This window comes from Triticum aestivum, chromosome 5D, assembly GCF_018294505.1.
Source record: "Triticum aestivum cultivar Chinese Spring chromosome 5D, IWGSC CS RefSeq v2.1, whole genome shotgun sequence".
Classification (NCBI taxonomy): domain Eukaryota; kingdom Viridiplantae; phylum Streptophyta; class Magnoliopsida; order Poales; family Poaceae; genus Triticum; species Triticum aestivum.
The window spans coordinates 465,568,356-465,587,044 of NC_057808.1; the positions used below are offsets into that span (position 1 = coordinate 465,568,356).

General features: G+C 45.0%; 1 protein-coding gene across 1 annotated transcript; it reads left to right on the forward strand.

Annotated features, from left to right (window-relative positions):
• The first annotated feature begins 631 nt into the window (after positions 1-631).
• On the forward strand, positions 632-1,311 carry LOC123125542 (uncharacterized). Its single transcript, XM_044546012.1, has one exon. It carries the CDS (start codon positions 761-763, stop codon positions 1,058-1,060), a length of 300 nt encoding a protein of 99 aa, XP_044401947.1. The 5' UTR covers positions 632-760; the 3' UTR covers positions 1,061-1,311.
• The last annotated feature ends 17,378 nt before the right edge of the window (positions 1,312-18,689 follow it).

An 18,689-nucleotide genomic window follows, 5' to 3' on the forward strand; every position in this document is an offset into this window, starting at 1 on the left:
AAGTAATAGCAAAACGTGCTTATCCATATGTGCCATTAGTTAGGTTCCACTTGCACATTGGCAGAAGCAAGGAAAAGAACGGCCAGCATAGTGGGATATGAAGGTGTACGTAGGGAACCAGCTGGTGCCGATCTTTGCCTGTGATCTAGGGCATAGATGACATGGATTCCTCCGCGCACCTAGCTCCGACTTGAAGTGATCAAGGTCAATCCACACATGATGAATTATATGTATCATCGAAATCACGAAATAGCAATCAAAGATGGTCTATTCGAAGACTAAAGCGCGCGGAGATTTGATCATAGTCCTCAGGCAAATTAAATTGGACGACACAAAGAGCTGGACGAAATGTTCTTCTATTCCCTTCCCGTGAGGGCAAATTAAACCAGGCGAGGAACAAGTAGTTCACTAGCGTACGTAGAACCTGATGAGAACAGGAGCAGCTAGCATAGTGTAAGTAAACGTGGCAAAAATATCACCTGCCGGCCGGTGAGCGGCCGGGGGTACGTGAGTCCATGTGACAAAACAAACTGTTGTTCGCTCGGGTCGCGGTCGCCATGACAGCGCGCGAGAGCCGAGGTGCCCTGGGCCTCCCAAACGATATATAAATGAACTTACCGCTGTCTGCACACACCACACAAACACAGCACGAAAAGCACAAGAGAACCTGATTCTTCTTCTTCTTCTTTCAGATTAACCAGTCCAAGAAGAAGAGCCCGCCGTGGTTTTCTAGGTAATAATCCAACTTTCTAAGTTAGACATGGAGGCGGTGGAGCCGGCGGTGGTGGTGAGCTGCGTGTGCTGCGGCCTGGAGGAGGAGTGCACCCGCGAGTACATCGGCGGCGTGAGGGCCTACTTCGGGGGCCGGTGGCTGTGCGGGCTGTGCTCCGAGTCCGTCAAGTACGAGGCCAGCCGCAGCAAGCGCACCGCGGCCATGGGCGTGGAGGAGGCCGTGCGGGCGCACATGGCCTTCTGCCGCATGTTCAGGCGCGGCGGCCACGCGCTCCGTGGCGTCAGCGTCCGGGCACCACCGCGCCTCGGTGCCGTCCGCCTGAGTTGATGTCTGCTTCTTGCGACGAGGTGATGCTTCGGACATACGTCTTCCTCGGCACAAGCTAGCTAGCATATGCCTATATGCATGTGATGTAGTAGTAGTATATTTTGTTTTGAATCTATTCCGGAAACTACACACAAGTGTTTGATGGAGTACTATATACGAGGTTAAAGCTCAATTAATCTTCACATGAGGATCTTGATCTACCCAACGACCGAGCAGCTGTTCTTGGCCCAAATCCTTTCGAGGTGTAATCATATACTCCGACTGGTGCAGTGCACACTCGATCGATCTGCTTGAGAGTTCTTTCCTCTTCGTTGCGGTTCCCCGTCCGTTAGAACGATCTTGACTTGTTATTCAGAGTTTCTTTCTTTTTTGTTTGTTTCTTTGCGCACCGGCTTCAGTTTTCGACCCGATCGACGAGACGGCGCCATGGCCGGGCCCGTTGCCTTCGTCGTCTGTTTCTTTCGCTATCCTCGCCCTCAACACACGTGCAGAAACATGAGAGGTTGATACTGCTATGCTCATCCGTGGAGAATTTTGTTTAGATAATGGATGGAAGAAAACTTCTCCCGTGGAGAATCAAATGTGAGCCACCCGAAGATTTGTGTCCACTGCAAGTTTGTCTGGTAGACTTACATCCTGTACAAAAGCTCTGGCATGCATCCTAACTTGACCCTTGTTGGCTACCAAGCTAACTACTCCCTATGTCCCATGTAAGACGTTTTTTGACAATAGACTTACATTATGGGACGGAGGAGGTACTTTTATGAGGGATGCCTTTTTTGCGTTTTTTCTGAGGGATGCGAATGTAATAAGTACTCCACTTAGCTTTCTTTTTGTGTCCCAGAGAAAGTGCACCCTGCACACATGTATACATGAGCTCTTTTACGGTGATTGGGGCAGTACTCGGAGTACTACCCAGTATCGACCCCTCTGATTTTTGTTAGCCGTCCGATCTGTTGGGTGATTAGAAATGATTAAATTTAATTTGTTTAATTCGAGAAGGGCATAATGGTCCATGATGAAATATTTTTTCAACCGACCACCTCCACGACTAGAACCACGTCTAATCGATCCATATCGAGGTCAAGTCCTCGTCCTCGTCCCCTTCACTGCCCCTGACGTGCCGACGACAGGAATCAATTCACCATCCTTGTCCCCTTCACCGTCCTTGACGTGCCCGGCGACAAGAAGAAGAATAAGGCACCACATCTGCGCCGGCTTAATCAACGGCGACGGCGACGACACTATAGTCTGGAGGAACTCGGCGCCGGCCGATCCCATCTCTTCCCGCCTGCCATCCTAAGGTACGAATCTGACTTGAGTTGGATTCGTAGCCTCCTCTTCCTACTTAGTTTTGCCATCGTCGCTTTAGGTTTCCATAGTACATGCAAGATAATTTATGTTTTTTCATCATTGATGCTTAGTTTAGTAGTTTTTCGACATTGATGCTCGGTTGGCCTCTGTAACATCCCAAATTTTCAATTTGGTATGTTATACATAGATCATCATTGCATATCATGTTTTATTGCATTTTGACAAATCCTCGATAAATCCTAAGCAACTCAAGGACCCTCGGAGAGAGTTGGGGATTTTTCTTAAATTTTCATATTTGATTTTTATCAAATAATTAATAAGACGAGGATTTTGGTTTTAATTGTTTTCTCTCCGGAAAAATATTTCATTTTAAAATAAACGAGAGGAGAAAATATGACTTCTCCAAAACAATTGAAATACTGGAGGAAAAATGTTAAAATCATTATTTGGAATTTATTTGGATTTTATTTGCAATTTTTATTGCATTAAAATATTGCATGTTTTCAAAATATTTATTTTGATTTAAAAAAATGTTCACCCTATTCTAGATTTTCTAAATAGACGGCGAAATTTTATTTCATATTTTTCTGATTTTTATTTATTTTTCTACAAATTATTTACCGCGGAACTTATTTTTTAAATAAAAAAACTGCGCGCGCCCGACTGGGCCGCAGCCCAGCCAGGCCGCCGGCCCACCTCGCGCCTCTCCTCCTCGCGCACGAGACGCCGCCGCCGCCATGGCCGAGTCCGGCTCCCGCACGGCACCCGCCGGCCACCCACTCCCCCAAGTCACCTCCACCCCCTCCCACAAGTCACCTCCACCCCCCTATTTATACCGCCGCCGCCCCCCCCCCTCTCCCTCACCGCAAGCCGCCGCCGCCTCGCCCGCCGCCGCCGCTCGCCGGAGCCCCGCCCCGAGCCCCGCCGCCCCGTCGCCGCAGCCTCGCCGGAGCCCGTCCCTGAGGTAGCCGCACCTCGCCGTTGCCGGTTTTCTTTAAAAAAAAACCCTAGCTCGGTTTTTTTCGGTTTTATTATTTTGCGAGCGTTCACCGAACCGTTCGTTTTAACGAACGCGTTCGTCGGTTTTTCTCTGTTAACGAACGTCCGTTATTTAACCGTTCGTCCGTTTTTCTTTTTCGTCGGATTTTTCTTGTTATTTTCTCAGATTCGATTTCTGATCGAATCTTCGATTCTGTTTAACTTCTCGCTCGATTATCGGAATCAGGCGATTCAAGCGCCTAGAGTTTCATCTCGAACTTCTCTTTCCGTTTAACCTACTCAAACAAGTTTTTGCTACAGTAAAATTTGACCTAGATCCGGATTAGCAAACGAAGTTTCTTTCTTTCGTCGTTTGACTTTCGTTGCTTCTTCGAGCTGATTCTTTTTGCAAACCGGAGTTCTTAAGCTGAACTTTCTGGTTGGATCTTTCATTCGAGTTTTACCTGTGCATTAGATGAGTACTGATTGTATGCTTGTTTGTTTGCGATAGAGTACCCGGAGTGTGCCGCTTGTTACTTCGACTCGCTAGGTTTTGCGGATCATCAGCAAGGCAAGTAACACTTTGATCATATCCCGTTCATACCCAGTTTTACTGCATTAGATCTGTTTTCCTCAAACACTTGCATGATTAGGATCTAATTAAATTGTGGGTATTGGGAAGTAGTTGAGGTAGTACCTATTACTTGTTTTTCTTATCAAACCCTTGGGAGTTACTTCTATGTTGCTATTATATTGTCATGCTATGCTCGTAGACGTGGATGGGTTTGAGAGATATTCATGACAGATGTGAGATGCTTATTAATGGTTCAACTTAAGGTGGTAACTAAAACTCACATCTGGGTGGATTGAGGCACCTGGAGCACCCAGTGTTGTCTGTTTGTATAAGGACCGCCACCCAGGCTCAAAGGGATCATAAGATTATTCATGCTAGAAACTGCCGTGTGCAGCCACAAGCTATTATGGGCTCTAGCATAGTTGAGTAGGTTACAAGATCTCTTGAAGAGGTGGACTAGCAGATGTAGGGGAAAGTAGGTGTACCGGTCCATCCAGAGTAAAGAGGGATTGTTTCTGAAAGGCTGTGTCTCGGTCATCCGTTTCTCAAACATCATGCAGTGCGAGAATCAAGCGGAGGCGATCGAGTCTTGTGGGGAAAAGTGCGCAAACCTCTGCAGAGTGTACAAACTAATCATGGTTAGCCGTGTACCCGGTTATGGACAACTTGAGTATCTAGTACCTGGATTATCATTTGAATCTCATCACCATGTTACTTATAATTAATTTTGTTGGGTTAATGATGACACTTAATTGGGATTGAGTTGGAGGTACCTTCTCAATGTTTCACAACCACCATGATAGTTAAATAAAATTTATTCCTTTGAAGTAGGATAAAATTGGCTTTTCGCAAAACTGTACCATAGAGCTTTCCACCAGCCATATATGCATATAGTATAGCATTATTATTGTTCATTGCTCTCTATGTGTTACTTTGCCAGCATATTCTATGTGCTGACCCGTTTTCGGGCTGCAACGTTTCATGTTGCAGACTTTTCAGACGACGAGTAAGGTGCCTTAGGTCGTGGTCTTATACTCAGTGCTGCCGCTGGAGTTGATGGACTCACTTATCTTCCAAGTCTTCCGTTGTTATCGTTATTAGATGGCCTTAAGCCATGTTTATCATACTTAATCTCTTCGGAGATATTCGATGTAATAATTGTGTGATTGCTACTCTGTTATAAATCCTCCATTTGTACTGTGCGTGTCAGCATTACTGATCCAGGGATGACACTGGTGCACAGCAGCACAGGCCATTTGAGGTCTGGTCGCTACAAAGTTGGTATCAGAGCACACGCTGACTGTAGGACACAACCACTAAGCTTAAGCCCTAGAAAGGTTCTCTCTTCTCATTTCTGACCCCTCTCCACTTTCTACTCTTTTAGGAATGGCGAATGCAAGGAGCAAGTTCATGCAACCAGATGAAGACACGCCTTTTGGTCGACACTTGAAGGAAGTCACCAAGTACTTGAACATAGGAATACCAAGCATAACCGGAACCTACAACGCCACATTACCTGAAGAGGAGAGCTGGAAGATTCAAGTTCACATTCCAGGAAGGACGTTTGTGCCAATTACGGAACCCATGAGATTGGTTTTCGAAGCACCAACTTGGAGTTTAGGGAAGAGCATGGCCGCACACATCGCCGTGGGACGTATTGGAGAAGTCTACCACCAGGAGCTTAAGGATACAATTTATCAGATTTGTGGACGTCGAGACGCGCAATGGGAGATGATCAAGACCAAGAAGGATGGATCCATTGCAGCTTTCATCCAGGAGCAGAACCAACATATGCGTCGCCAGGAGAACCAGATGTGCACGGACAAGGAAGAACTGAAGAAGGCATTAACGAAGATCAAGGAGCTCCAAGAAGAACTCAAGGCTACACACGAAGATTATTTGGAGGAAATCAACGCACTAGTAGGGAAGATTGACGACCTGGAGAAGAAGATTGGAGCATTCGTGGGAAATCCAGTGCCAAAAGCAGAAGTCGACGAATGCACTTGTCCGGATAACTACATCATCATCGACGACACCGACTCGGAACCAAGTGAAGACGACTGGATTGATGAAGCTGGAGCAGACATCATGGAGTCTTCAACGGATCAGAATTTCTAGTAGACCACCATATCAGTAGTAGTTTTCCCCCATTTAATAGTATAGTTCAAGCACTTTGTCACGCTAGTTAGATCGATTGTTTTGCCTTGTTTGAATTGATTGAGTGATATTGATTGAATTTGTCTCATGAGCATATGGGTAGTGTTTTCTCTCTAGACCTCATTCTATTCTTAACTCTCATCTTTTCTAAACCTATCAGATGCCTCCGAGACGCGACACCGGATTTGTTTTCCCGCCAGAGATCACCCAGTTGATTCAGCAACAGAATGCCCTGATGCAAGTGTTAGTGCAGAACCAAGGCAACAACAACAACAACAACCCACCGCCACCACCACCTGTTGATCACTTAGCCCGTTTCTTAAGGCTAAACCCGCCGGTGTTTTCCAGTAGCACCGAGCCGATTGTAGCAGATGATTGGCTCCGCAAAGTTGGAAGGGAGTTGACCACTGCAGGATGCACAGATGCGGAAAGAGTGCGTTTTGCCGCACATCAGCTTGATGGACCCGCAGCATCATGGTGGGAGAATTATACAGCCATGCACCCTATTGACACTGTCACATGGGACAAGTTTCAGCAAGCTTTCCGTACAGCTCATGTTTCAGCAGGAGCTATGGCTATGAAGAAGCGTGAGTTTCGTAACCTACGCCAAGGAGGACGCACCGTAGGCCAGTATGTGGAGGAATTCAGTAAGTTAGCACGTTATGCACCAGATGACGTTGCTACAGACGCTGCCAAGCAAGAGAAATTCTTGGAAGGACTGAATGATGAACTGAGTATGCAGTTGATGGTAGCAACCTTCAACAACTACCAGGAACTGGTAGATAGAGCTCTCATGATTGAAGGGAAGCAACAGCAGATTGAAAACCGTAAGAGGAAGTATGGACAAGGGAAGTACAATTCTGGAACCCAGCAGAAGCCACGATTTACCCCGAAGCCGGGAGGACAGTTTCAGCATACCCATGGAGGAGGTAGTTCGCACAACCATAATGGCTCCAAGAATGGTAATGGGAATGGAGGAGGAAACGGACAGAACCGCACCAACCCATCTACCCCAACCAAGAGAGATCTAAGTCACATTACTTGTTTCAAGTGCCAGAAGTCGGGACATTATGCTACTGATTGTCCCGAAGCCCAAAATGGAAATGGCAATGGAAGCTCTGGGAAGAAGCCGAACCCGATCAACAAAGGACATGTGAACCACGTGAGCGTGGAGGAGGTTGAAGCTCAGCCTGATGCAGTAATAGGTAAGTTTTTGGTTAAGTCATTTACTGCAACCGTTCTTTTCGATACTGGTGCATCGCATTCATACATATCAAGGGGATTCGTAAACAAGTTTAAGATGTCCACCCAAGTTCTCAAAACCCCTATGTTAGTAACCTCGCCAGGAGCAGAGTATATGGCCACCCAAGGATGTTTTCAGATACCACTGGCCATTGGTAGGCATGTTTTCCCCTCAGACCTCATTGTTTTGGAATCACAAGGTTTGGATGTGATTCTGGGAATGGATTGGCTATCGTTGTATGGAGGAAACATCGATTGTGCCAGCAAGACGATTTTGCTTACCACCCCGGAAGGAAAAAGGATCAAGTATGTATCCCGGCATATGCCGAAGAGGACTCAAGTGAATTCCTTATCAGGAGTTGTACAGGAGGAAGTACCAGTGGTGAAGGATTATCCGGATGTATTTCCAGAAGAGTTGCCAGGCATGCCACCAGATAGAGACATTGAGTTTTTGATTGAACTTTTGCCAGGCACAGGGCCATTATCTAAGAGACCGTACAGGATGCCCGCAAAGGATTTGGAAGAAATTAAGAAGCAGATCAAGGAGTTACTGGATAAAGGCTATATTCGCCCAAGTTCGTCACCTTGGGGATCCCCAGTACTTCTAGTGGAGAAGAAAGATGGATCACTAAGGATGGTTGTTGATTACCGAGGTTTGAATGAAGTGACCATCAAAAACAAGTACCCACTGCCGATGATCAATGATTTGTTTGATCGCTTACAAGGAGCTAAAGTATTTTCCAAGATCGATCTACGATCAGGGTACCATCAGTTAAAGATTCGAGAGCAGTCTATACCCAAGACGGCCTTTACCACCAGATATGGATTGTATGAGTATACCGTTATGTCATTTGGTCTGACTAACGCACCTGCCTATTTCATGAACCTGATGAACAAAGTGTTTATGGAGTTTTTGGATAAGTTCGTCGTGGTGTTCATTGATGATATTTTAATCTTTTCCAAGGATGAAGAAGAGCATGAGGAGCATTTACGACTGGTACTTGAGAAGCTCAGAGAACATCAATTATATGCCAAGTTCAGCAAATGTGAGTTTTGGTTGAAGGAAGTTGGATTCCTTGGACATGTTATTTCTGGAGAAGGAATAGCAGTAGACCCTGCCAAGGTTGACACAGTGACAAGTTGGGAATCACCCACGACAGTTGGAGAAATCCGGAGTTTCCTTGGACTTGCAGGATACTACCGGAGATTTATCGAGAATTTCTCAAAGATTGCTAAGCCCATGACTGAGCTATTGAAGAAGGACACCAAATTCAATTGGACTGAGGAATCTGAAGCTAGTTTCCAAGAGCTAAAGAAACGATTGGTTACCTCACTAGTGTTGATTCTGCCAGATCAACGCAAGGATTATGAAGTTTATTGCGACGCTTCTCGTCGAGGACTTGGAGCAGTGCTTATGCAGGAAGGAAGAGTTGTGTCGTATGCTTCACGACAACTTAAACCCCATGAGAAGAATTATGCTACGCATGATTTGGAATTAGCAGCCGTGGTGCATGCATTGAAAACATGGAGACATTTTCTCATTGGAAACCATTGTGAGGTGTATACGGATCACAAGAGTTTGAAGTATATTTTCACGCAGAAGGAGTTAAATCTCAGACAGAGGAGATGGTTGGAGCTCATTAAAGATTATGATATGAGATTGCATTAGCACCCAGGAAAGGCTAACGTAGTAGCAGACGCGTTGAGCCGCAAGAGTTATGTCAACACCCTCATGACAGGAGAGTTACCTCAGGAGTTAACCGAGGACCTTCGCGAGCTATGTTTGGAGATAGTCCCAAGAGGCTATATAGCGACATTGGAGATTCAGTCTACCTTGATGGAAAGGATCAGAGAAGCTCAGAAGACAGACAAGGAGATTGAAGAGATAAAGGAGAAGATGAGCAAAGGAAAAGCCAAGGGATTTCGTGAGGATGAGCACGATACCTTATGGTTCGAGGACCGTGGATATGTGCCAAATGAACCGGAGATCAGGAAGTTGATTTTGCAAGAAGCCCATGATTCACCATACTCGATTCACCCAGGGAATACCAAGATGTATTTGGATTTGAAGAATACTTTCTGGTGGACCGGAATGAAGAAGGATATTGCGGAGTATGTAGCAGTTTGTGATGTATGTCAGAGAGTGAAGGCAGAGCTTCAGAAGCCAGCAGGATTGCTGCAACCATTGCCGATACCCGAATGGAAGTGGGATAAAATAGGCATGGATTTTGTCACAGGATTACCCAGGACTCGTTCAGGCTATGACTCGATATGGGTTCTAGTCGACCGTTTGATGAAAGTGGCTCATTTCATTCCAGTGAAGACCACTTACACCAGTGCTAAGTTGGCAAAGATATACATGACAAGGATCGTATGTTTGCATGGAGTTCCGAGGACCATTGTATCAAACAGAGGAACCCAATTTACCTCGAAGTTTTGGAAGCAGTTACATGAAACATTGGGAACCAGGCTGGAATTTAGTACAGCTTTCCACCCACAGACAGATGAACAGACCGAAAGAGTCAACCAGATTTTGGAGGACATGTTGAGAGCATGTGCCCTAGATTATGGATCTAGTTGGGATGACAATTTGCCATATGCGGAGTTTTCGTATAACAACAGTTATCAAACCAGTTTGAAGATGGCCCCTTTCGAAGCCTTGTACGGAAGGAGGTGTAGAACACCGTTGTTATGGGACGAAGTTGGAGACCGTCAGTTGTTGGGACCAGTTTTGATGAAGGATTCTGAACAGAAAGTAAGGTTGATTCGCGAGAGGCTCAAGGTAGCCCAGTCCAGGCAGAAGAGTTATGCTGATTCTAAACGAAAGGAGACCGTTCATGAAGTCGGAGACAGAGTGTATCTTCGAGTATCACCCCTTCGAGGAGTGAAGCGCTTTGGAGTTAAAGGAAAGTTAGCGCCCCGTTTTATCGGACCATACAGAGTGTTGGAACGTATGGGAGAAGTTGCCTACAAGCTGGAATTGCCCGAAGGATTGTCTGGAGTACATGATGTATTTCACGTTTCGCAGTTGAAGAAGTGCCACGCAGAGATGGCTGAGATACCACTGAGAGATACTATGCCACTGCAAGCGATACAGTTGGAAAGTGATTTGACTTATAAGGAGAAGCCAGTTAAGATTCTCGAGTATGCCAGCCGAGTTACCCGCAGCAAGGTTATCAAGTTTTGCAAGGTTCAGTGGAGTCACCACACAGAAGATGAAGCCACCTGGGAGCGAGAGGAAGATCTACGGAAAGACCACTCCCAGCTGTTTCCTAGCCAACCCGAATCTCGAGGGCGAGATTCATCTTAAGGGGGGTAGGTTTGTAACATCACAAATTTTCAATTTGGTATGTTATACATAGATCATCATTGCATATCATGTTTTATTGCATTTTGACAAATCCTCGATAAATCCTAAGCAACTCAAGGACCCTCGGAGAGAGTTGGGGGATTTTCTTAAATTTTCATATTTGATTTTTATCAAATAATAAGACGAGGATTTTGGTTTTAATTATTTTCTCTCCGGAAAATATTTCATTTTAAAATAAACGAGAGGAGAAAATATGACTTCTCCAAAACAATTGAAATACTGGAGGAAAATGTTAAAATCATTATTTGGAATTTATTTGGATTTTATTTGCAATTTTTATTGCATTAAAAATATTGCATGTTTTCAAAATATTTATTTTGATTTAAAAAAATGTTCACCCTATTCTAGATTTTCTAACTAGACGGGGAAAATTTATTTTATATTTTTCTGATTTTTATTTATTTTCTACAAATTATTTACCGCGGAACTTATTTAAAAAAAAAACTGCGCGCGCCCGACTGGGCCGCAGCCCAGCCAGGCCGCCGGCCCACCTCGCGCCTCTCCTCCTCGCGCACGAGACGCCGCCGCCGCCATGGCCGAGTCCGGCTCCCGCACGGCACCCGCCGGCCACCCCCTCCCCCAAGTCACCTCCACCCCCTCCTCCAAGTCACCTCCACCCCCCTATTAATACCGCCGCCGCCCCCCCTCTCCCTCACCGCAAGCCGCCGCTGCCGCACTCGCCTCGCCCGCCGCCGCCCGCACGTGATCCGCGCCGCCGCCGCCTTGCGCCGCCGCCGCCGGAGCCCCGCCCCTCGCCCGAGCCGCCCGAGCCCCGAGCCCCGCAGCCCCGTCGCCGGAGCCCGTCCCCGAGGTAGCCGCACCTCGCCGTTGCCGGTTTTCTTTTAAAAAAAACCCTAGATCGGTTTTTTTTTCGGTTTTATTATTTTGCGAGCGTTCACCGAACCGTTCGTTTTAACGAACGCGTTCGTCGGTTTTTCTCTGTTAACGAACCTCCGTTATTTAACCGTTCGTCCGTTTTTCTTTTTCGTCGGATTTTTCTCGTTATTTTCTCAGATTCGATTTCTGATCGAATCTTCGATTCTGTTTAACTTCTCGCTCGATTATCGGAATCAGGCGATTCAAGCGCCTAGACTTTCGTCTCGAAATTCTCTTTCCGTTTAACCAACTCAAACAAGTTTTTTCTACAGTAAAATTTGACCTAGATCCAGATTAGCAAACGAAGTTTCTTTTTTCGTTGTTTGACTTTCGTTGCTTCTTTCGAGCTGATTCTTTTTGCAAACCGGAGTTCTTAAGCTGAACTTTCTGGTTGGATCTTTCATTCGAGTTTTACCTGTGCATTAGATGAGTACTGATTGTATGCTTGTTTGTTTGCGATAGAGTACCCGGAGTGTGCCGCTTGTTACTTCGACTCGCTAGGTTTTGCGGATCATCAGCAAGGCAAGTAACACTTTGATCATATCCCGTTCATACCCAGTTTTACTGCATTAGATCTGTTTTCCTCAAACACTTGCATGATTAGGATCTAATTAAATTGTGGGTATTGGGAAGTAGTTGAGGTAGTACCTATTACTTGTTTTTCTTCTCAAACCCTTGGGAGTTACTTCTACGTTGCTATTATATTGCCATGCTATGATCATAGACGTGGATGGGTTTGAGAGATATTCATGACAGATGTGAGATGCTTATTAATGGTTCAACTTAAGGTGGCAACTAAAACTCACATATGGGTGGATTGAGGCACCTGGAGCACCCAGTGTTGTCTGTTTGTATAAGGACCGCCAGCCAGGCTCAAAGGGATCATAAGATTATTCATGCTAGAAACTTCCGTGTGCAGCCACAAGCTATTATGGGCTCTAGCATAGTTGAGTAGGTTACAAGATCTCTTGAAGAGGTGGACTAGCAGATGTAGGGGAAAGTAGGTGTACCGGTCCATCCAGAGTAAAGAGGGATTGTTTCTGAAAGGCTGTGTCTCGGTCATCCGTTTCTCAAACATCATGCAGTGCGAGAATCAAGCGGAGGCGATCGAGTCTTGTGGGGAAAAGTGCGCAAACCTCTGCAGAGTGTACAAACTAATCATGGTTAGCCGTGTCCCCGGTTATGGACAACTTGAGTATCTAGTACCTGGATTATCATTTGAATCTCATCACCATGTTACTTATAATTAATTTTGTTGGGTTAATGATGACACTTAATTGGGATTGAGTTGGAGGTACCTTCTCAATGTTTCACAACCACCATGATAGTTAAATAAAATTTATTCCTTTGAAGTAGGATAAAATTGGCTTTTCGCAAAACTGTAACCATAGAGCTTTCCACCAGCCATATATGCATATAGTATAGCATTATTATTGTTCATTGCTCTCTATGTGTTACTTTGCCAGCATATTCTATGTGCTGACCCGTTTTCGGGCTGCAACGTTTCATGTTGCAGACTTTTCAGACGACGAGTAAGGTGCCTTAGGTCGTGGTCTTATACTCAGTGATGCCGCTGGAGTTGATGGACTCACTTATCTTCCAAGTCTTCCGCTGTTATCGTTATTAGATGGCCTTAAGCCATGTTTATCATACTTAATCTCTTCGGAGATATTCGATGTAATAAGTGTGTGATTGCTACTCTGTTATAAATCCTCCATTTGTCTTGTGCGTGTCAGCATTACTGATCCAGGGATGACACTGGTGCACAGCAGCACAGGCCATTTGAGGTCTGGTCGCTACAGCCTCACATGTACAACGAGCAAAGTTTAATATTCCACACAAGATTTCATACTGCCTTTTCCATGCACTTGTCTTTGCCTGTGAGCTATTTTTCATCAGCAACATGGATAAACACCAACTGTAAATTTTGTATGTTATATGCATGAAGACATGGCGGATGTATGTGATGAGTGTATGTTCGAGTACTATCATATTGTCAATAGGATGTTTCATAGTGAGGATGAAGGTTATAGATTCTATAACGAATATTCTCTTCAGAAAGGTTTTAGTGTGAGGAGAAACTATGTTGAGTGGGATGGATCCAACAATCATGTAATTTTAAAGAAAATTGTATGTAGTCGTGAAGGGGTTCCGGAAGAGAAGCACATGTAGAAAGAGGAGGCCACAGAGTATAACTCGTGCTGTGTGTAAAGCTAAACTGGTGATTGTAAGACATGAGGAAACAGGTTGGTGGTTTGTGATGGATTTCATCGATGGGCAAAACCATCCTCTAGCCCCACGGGATCTTTCATGTCTTTTGCATTCACACAGAAGAATTAGTGATGAGCAGAAAGCGAACATTGCAGTGTTGGAAATATGCCCTAGAGGCAATAATAAAATGGTTATTATTGTATTTCCTTGTTCATGATAATTGTCTATTGTTCATGCTATAATTGTATTAACTGAAAACCGTAATACATGTGCGAATACATAGACCACAACATGTCCCTAGTAAGCCTCTAGTTGACTAGCTCATTGATCAATAGATGGTTATGGTTTCCTGACCATGGACATTGGATGTCATTGATAACGGGATCACATCATTAGGAGAATGATGTGATGGACAAGACCCAGTCCTAAGCATAGCACAAGATCGTGTAGTTCGTTTGCTAGAGCTTTTCTAATGTCAAGTATCATTTCCTTAGACCATGAGATTGTGCAACTCCCGGATACCGTAGGAATGCTTTGGGTGTACCAAACGTCACAACGTAACTGGGTGGCTGTAAAGGTGCACTATAGGTATCTCCAAAAGTGTCTGTTGGGTTGGCACAAATCGAGACTGGGATTTGTCACTCCGTATGACGGAGAGGTATCTTTGGGGCCACTCGGTAATGCATCATCATAATGAGCTCAATGTGACTAATGAGTTAGCCACGGGATCATGCGTTACAGAACGAGTAAAGAGACTTGCCGGTAACGAGATTGAACGAGGTATTGGGATACCGACGATCGAATCTCGGGCAAGTAACATACCGATGGACAAAGGGAATTGTATACGGGATTGATTGAATCCCCGACATCGTGGTTCATCTGATGAGATCATCGTGGAACATGTGGGAGCCAACATGGGTATCCAGATCCCGCTGTTGGTTATTGGCCGGAGAACGTCTCGGTCATGTCTACATGGTTCCCGAACCCGTAGGGTCTACACACTTAAGGTTCGGTGACGCTAGAGTTGTTATGGGAAATAGTATGTGGTTACCGAAGGTTGTTCGGAGTCCCGGATGAGATCCCGGACATGACGAGGAGCTCCGGAATGGTCCGGAGGTGAAGATCGGTATATTGGACGAAGGGTATTGGAGTCCGGAATTGTTCCGGGGGTACCAGGCTATGGCCAGCATGTCCGAAAGGGGTTTCGGAGGCCCCGGCAAGCGTTGGGGGGCCTTATGGGCCAAGGGGAAGGGGCAAACCAGCCCACTAAGGGGCTATGTGCCCCTCCCAACCCCTCTCACGTAACCAGGAGAGGTGGGGGCGCCACCCCTAGGGCAGCCGCCCCTCCCGGCTTGGGGGGCAAGTTTCCTAGGGGGTGGGGGCGCCCAAACCCATCTAGGGTTTCCCCTGGCCGCCGCCTCCTCCTCTAGATACATCTAGAGGGGCCGGCCCCCTCTCCCCTTCCCCCTATATATAGTGAGGGGGTGGGAGGGCAGCAATACCCTTCCCTTGGCGCAGCCCCTTCCTCCTCATACATCTCGTCCTCCTCCGTAGTGCTTAGCGAAGCTCTGCCGGAGAACCACGAGCTCCATTGCCACCACGCCGTCGTGCTGCTGGAGTTCTCCCTCAACTTCTCCTCTCCCCTTGCTGGATCAAGAAGGAGGAGACGTCCCCAGGATGTACGTGTGTTGAACGCGGAGTGGCCGTCCGTCCGGCGCTAGATCGAATCTTCCGCGATTTGAATCGCCGCGAGTACGACTCCATCAACCGCGTTCTTGTAACGCTTCCGCTTAGCGATCTTCAAGGGTATGAAGATGCACTCCCTCTCTCTCGTTGCTAGCATCTCCTAGATTGATCTTGATGACACGTAGGAAAATTTTGAATTATTGCTACGTTCCCCAACAGTGGCATCATGAGCTAGGTCTATGCGTAGATTCTATGCACGAGTAGAACACAAAGTAGTTGTGGGCGATGATTTGTTCAATTTGCTTGCCATTACTAGTCTTATCTTTTTTTTTGACTGTACACAGTAGGGCAAAACCCCACTGCAATTTTTTGTTTTTATTAATCTAAAAAAAGGAAAGTCCCAGAAAGGAACCAAAGTACAAAAGGCTTGAGATAAGCCAAGGAGGAAGACAAAAGAAAGAGAAAAGAAAAAACACTGACAACTAAGAGTCTAGGGTTACAGGACAAGATTATCCAGCCAAAAACAGTATGCTCCAGCATAGCTCTTTTTAATTCTGAATCTGAGAAGAGAGAGCTCCTCCATGAAGATGGCTTTCCACCTTTGAATGCTGGGTTGAATTGCTTGGAAAATCATGTTGTTCCTGGAGATCCAAATAGCCCAAGAGGCAAGGATAACTATCTCCATGAAGAAAGGTACATGAAGTTTCTGCTTGAGATCAAGAAAAGCTTCCATGATTGAAACATTTGCCTGTCTTGAAGGGCAGATCAGATCCCAACACTGTGCAGCAAAAGGGCAAGTCCAGAAATGGTGCTGAAGAGTCTCTTCCTGTGGACAATTGTTGACAGCACAATTATAGCTGCCCAGCTGAAAAGATTTCCTTCTCAGAAGATTTCTAGTATTGAGCCTGTCATGAAGTAGTCTCCAAAAGAACACCTTATGTTTTGGCTGACAAGAACTGCTCCAGATCCAATTGAACTGCTGTGGTACAACTTTAACTCCCATCAGTACTTTATATGCCTTAGCCACAGAGAATTGCTCAGTTCCCCATATGTAACTCCAAGTATCCATGTAATCCAAAGTGTCAGAGGCCCTTAAAGCAATGCATATGTCCTCCATATCCCCAAATTCCTGGAAAGCTTGCACAGTCAGTGGCAGATGAAATAGGTCCTCTAAGTATTCAGTTTGGAGAATGGTGTGAACAGTAGCATCCTTTTTTCACAAACGAGAATAGGTGGGGGAACATGTCCTGCAGGCAATGTGAGTGCCAAAGATCAGTCCAAAAATAAGCACTCTTTCCATCACCTATGTTGCATCTGGCCAAGGACTTATAGTGATCAATCAGCTTAAGATTTGCCTTCCACCAAAAAGATCCCATCCAGCTATTACCAGGTAAAGAATCATTGTTGTAGTAGGATTCCCAAATCAAATTGACCCAGGGAATATTGTGTCTGTTGTAGAACTTATGTAGGTTCTTGAGAAGCAATGCTTTATTCTGAACAAAAATATCAATCACTCCTAAGCCACCTTGATTTTTAGGTCTACACACAGTACTCCATGCCACCATGGCAGGTCTATGGTCTTCCAAATCAGGGCCTCTCCAAAGACAATGTCTCAAGTATTTTATGGCTTGGGTTTTGATGGTGACAGGCACATCAAGGCATCCCATGAGATAGATCAACAATGAGTTGAGGACAGATTTCACTAGCAATAATCTCCCAGCCAAAGTCATAAAGGTGGACAATCCCACAATCTTCTTCTGCAGTCTTGTGACAAGAGGAAAACATTGCTCAACAGTAGGCTTATGAAGGCCTAGGGGTACACCCAGATACTTGATTGGAAAAGATTCCTTCTTGCAATGAAAAGTATTTATTAAAATCTCCATCTTCTCTTCTGGCACATTTATTGGAATCATACTTGATTTATTGTAATTAACTTTAAGGCCTGTGGCATCAGCAAAAGTATTGAGAAGGGCTTTGAGGCAATGTAATTGCTTTGCATCTGCTTGTAGAATAACCAAGGTGTCATCAGCATACTGGACAATTGGAAAATCAGGGCATGACTCCACTTGCAAGGGAGAAGTTACCAAACCCAGGTGCATTGCCTTGTTGAGAATTGTCTGAAGTAGATCAGCAGCAAGCACAAAGAGAAGAGGGGACAGAGGGTCCCCCTGCCTTACACCTCTAAGGAAATAATTTTTTTTCCAGGAACACCATTTAGTAGTATAGCAGAGGATGCAGAAGTAAACGGTAATTTAATCCATGTAAGCCATCTGTCCCCAAAGCCCTTTGCTTTTAAAATATCCAGCATAGCCTGATGTTCAATGGTGTCAAAAGCCTTTTCAAAATCCAATTTCAGAACAATGATTTCCTCCTTTGACTTATGACATTGGTGAAAATATTCATAAGCCCACCCCAAACAGTCATGAATAGATCTTTCTTTAAGGAAACCATATTGGTTGATGTGGACCAATTTCAGAATCACCTTTTGCAATCTATTTGCCAGCAGCTTAGTAACAATTTTCAGAAAGTTGTTCAGTAAAGAGATAGGCCTAAAATCATTTGCTGTGAATGGAGTACTCCCCTTTGGAATGAGAGTTATAAATGAAGTGCTCAAACTCTCAAGGGAGATGTGCCCTGCATGAAAATCATAAATGAATTTGAGCACATCTTCTTTAATAATATCCCAACAAGACTTGAGGAATTCATTGTTAAAACCATCAGGGCCAGGAGACTTGTCATTTGGGAGATCATGAACAACAGCTTCAATATCTTCTTCAGTAAAAGGCAGTTCCAGATTAGCAAAAATATCTGAATGTTGTCTCTGCCCATACAAAGAAACCAGATCAAAGTGCATTGTGGTTTTTTGGGATGTGCCCATTCTTTTTTGTAAGCATCCAGGAGAATTGCAGCTTTGCCAGCATGATCTGAGATCTCCACTTGGTCCTCATTGTGAAGAATAGCAATATGGTTATGCCTGTAATTGATGGAAGCTTTTGTGTGAAAGAATTTTGTGTTTTCATCTCCAAACTTCACCCCCTTGATTTTTCCTCTCTGTTTCCAATAAATATTTTGATTCCTCGGTAATATAAGCAATTGTTCTTTAAGCATGGCCTTGCAGTTCCATTCATGAATATCCAGCTCTCTAAATTCCTCAAAGAAATCCCACATGAAGATGAGCTCATTTAACTTTGCAATTGCAGTTTTCAGACAGGACAGAGATT

Excerpts from the sequence above, each read along its gene's own strand:
- LOC123125542 (XM_044546012.1), top strand. The coding sequence starts at position 761 with ATGGAGGCGGTGGAGCCGGCGGTGGTGGTGAGCTGCGTGTGCTGCGGC.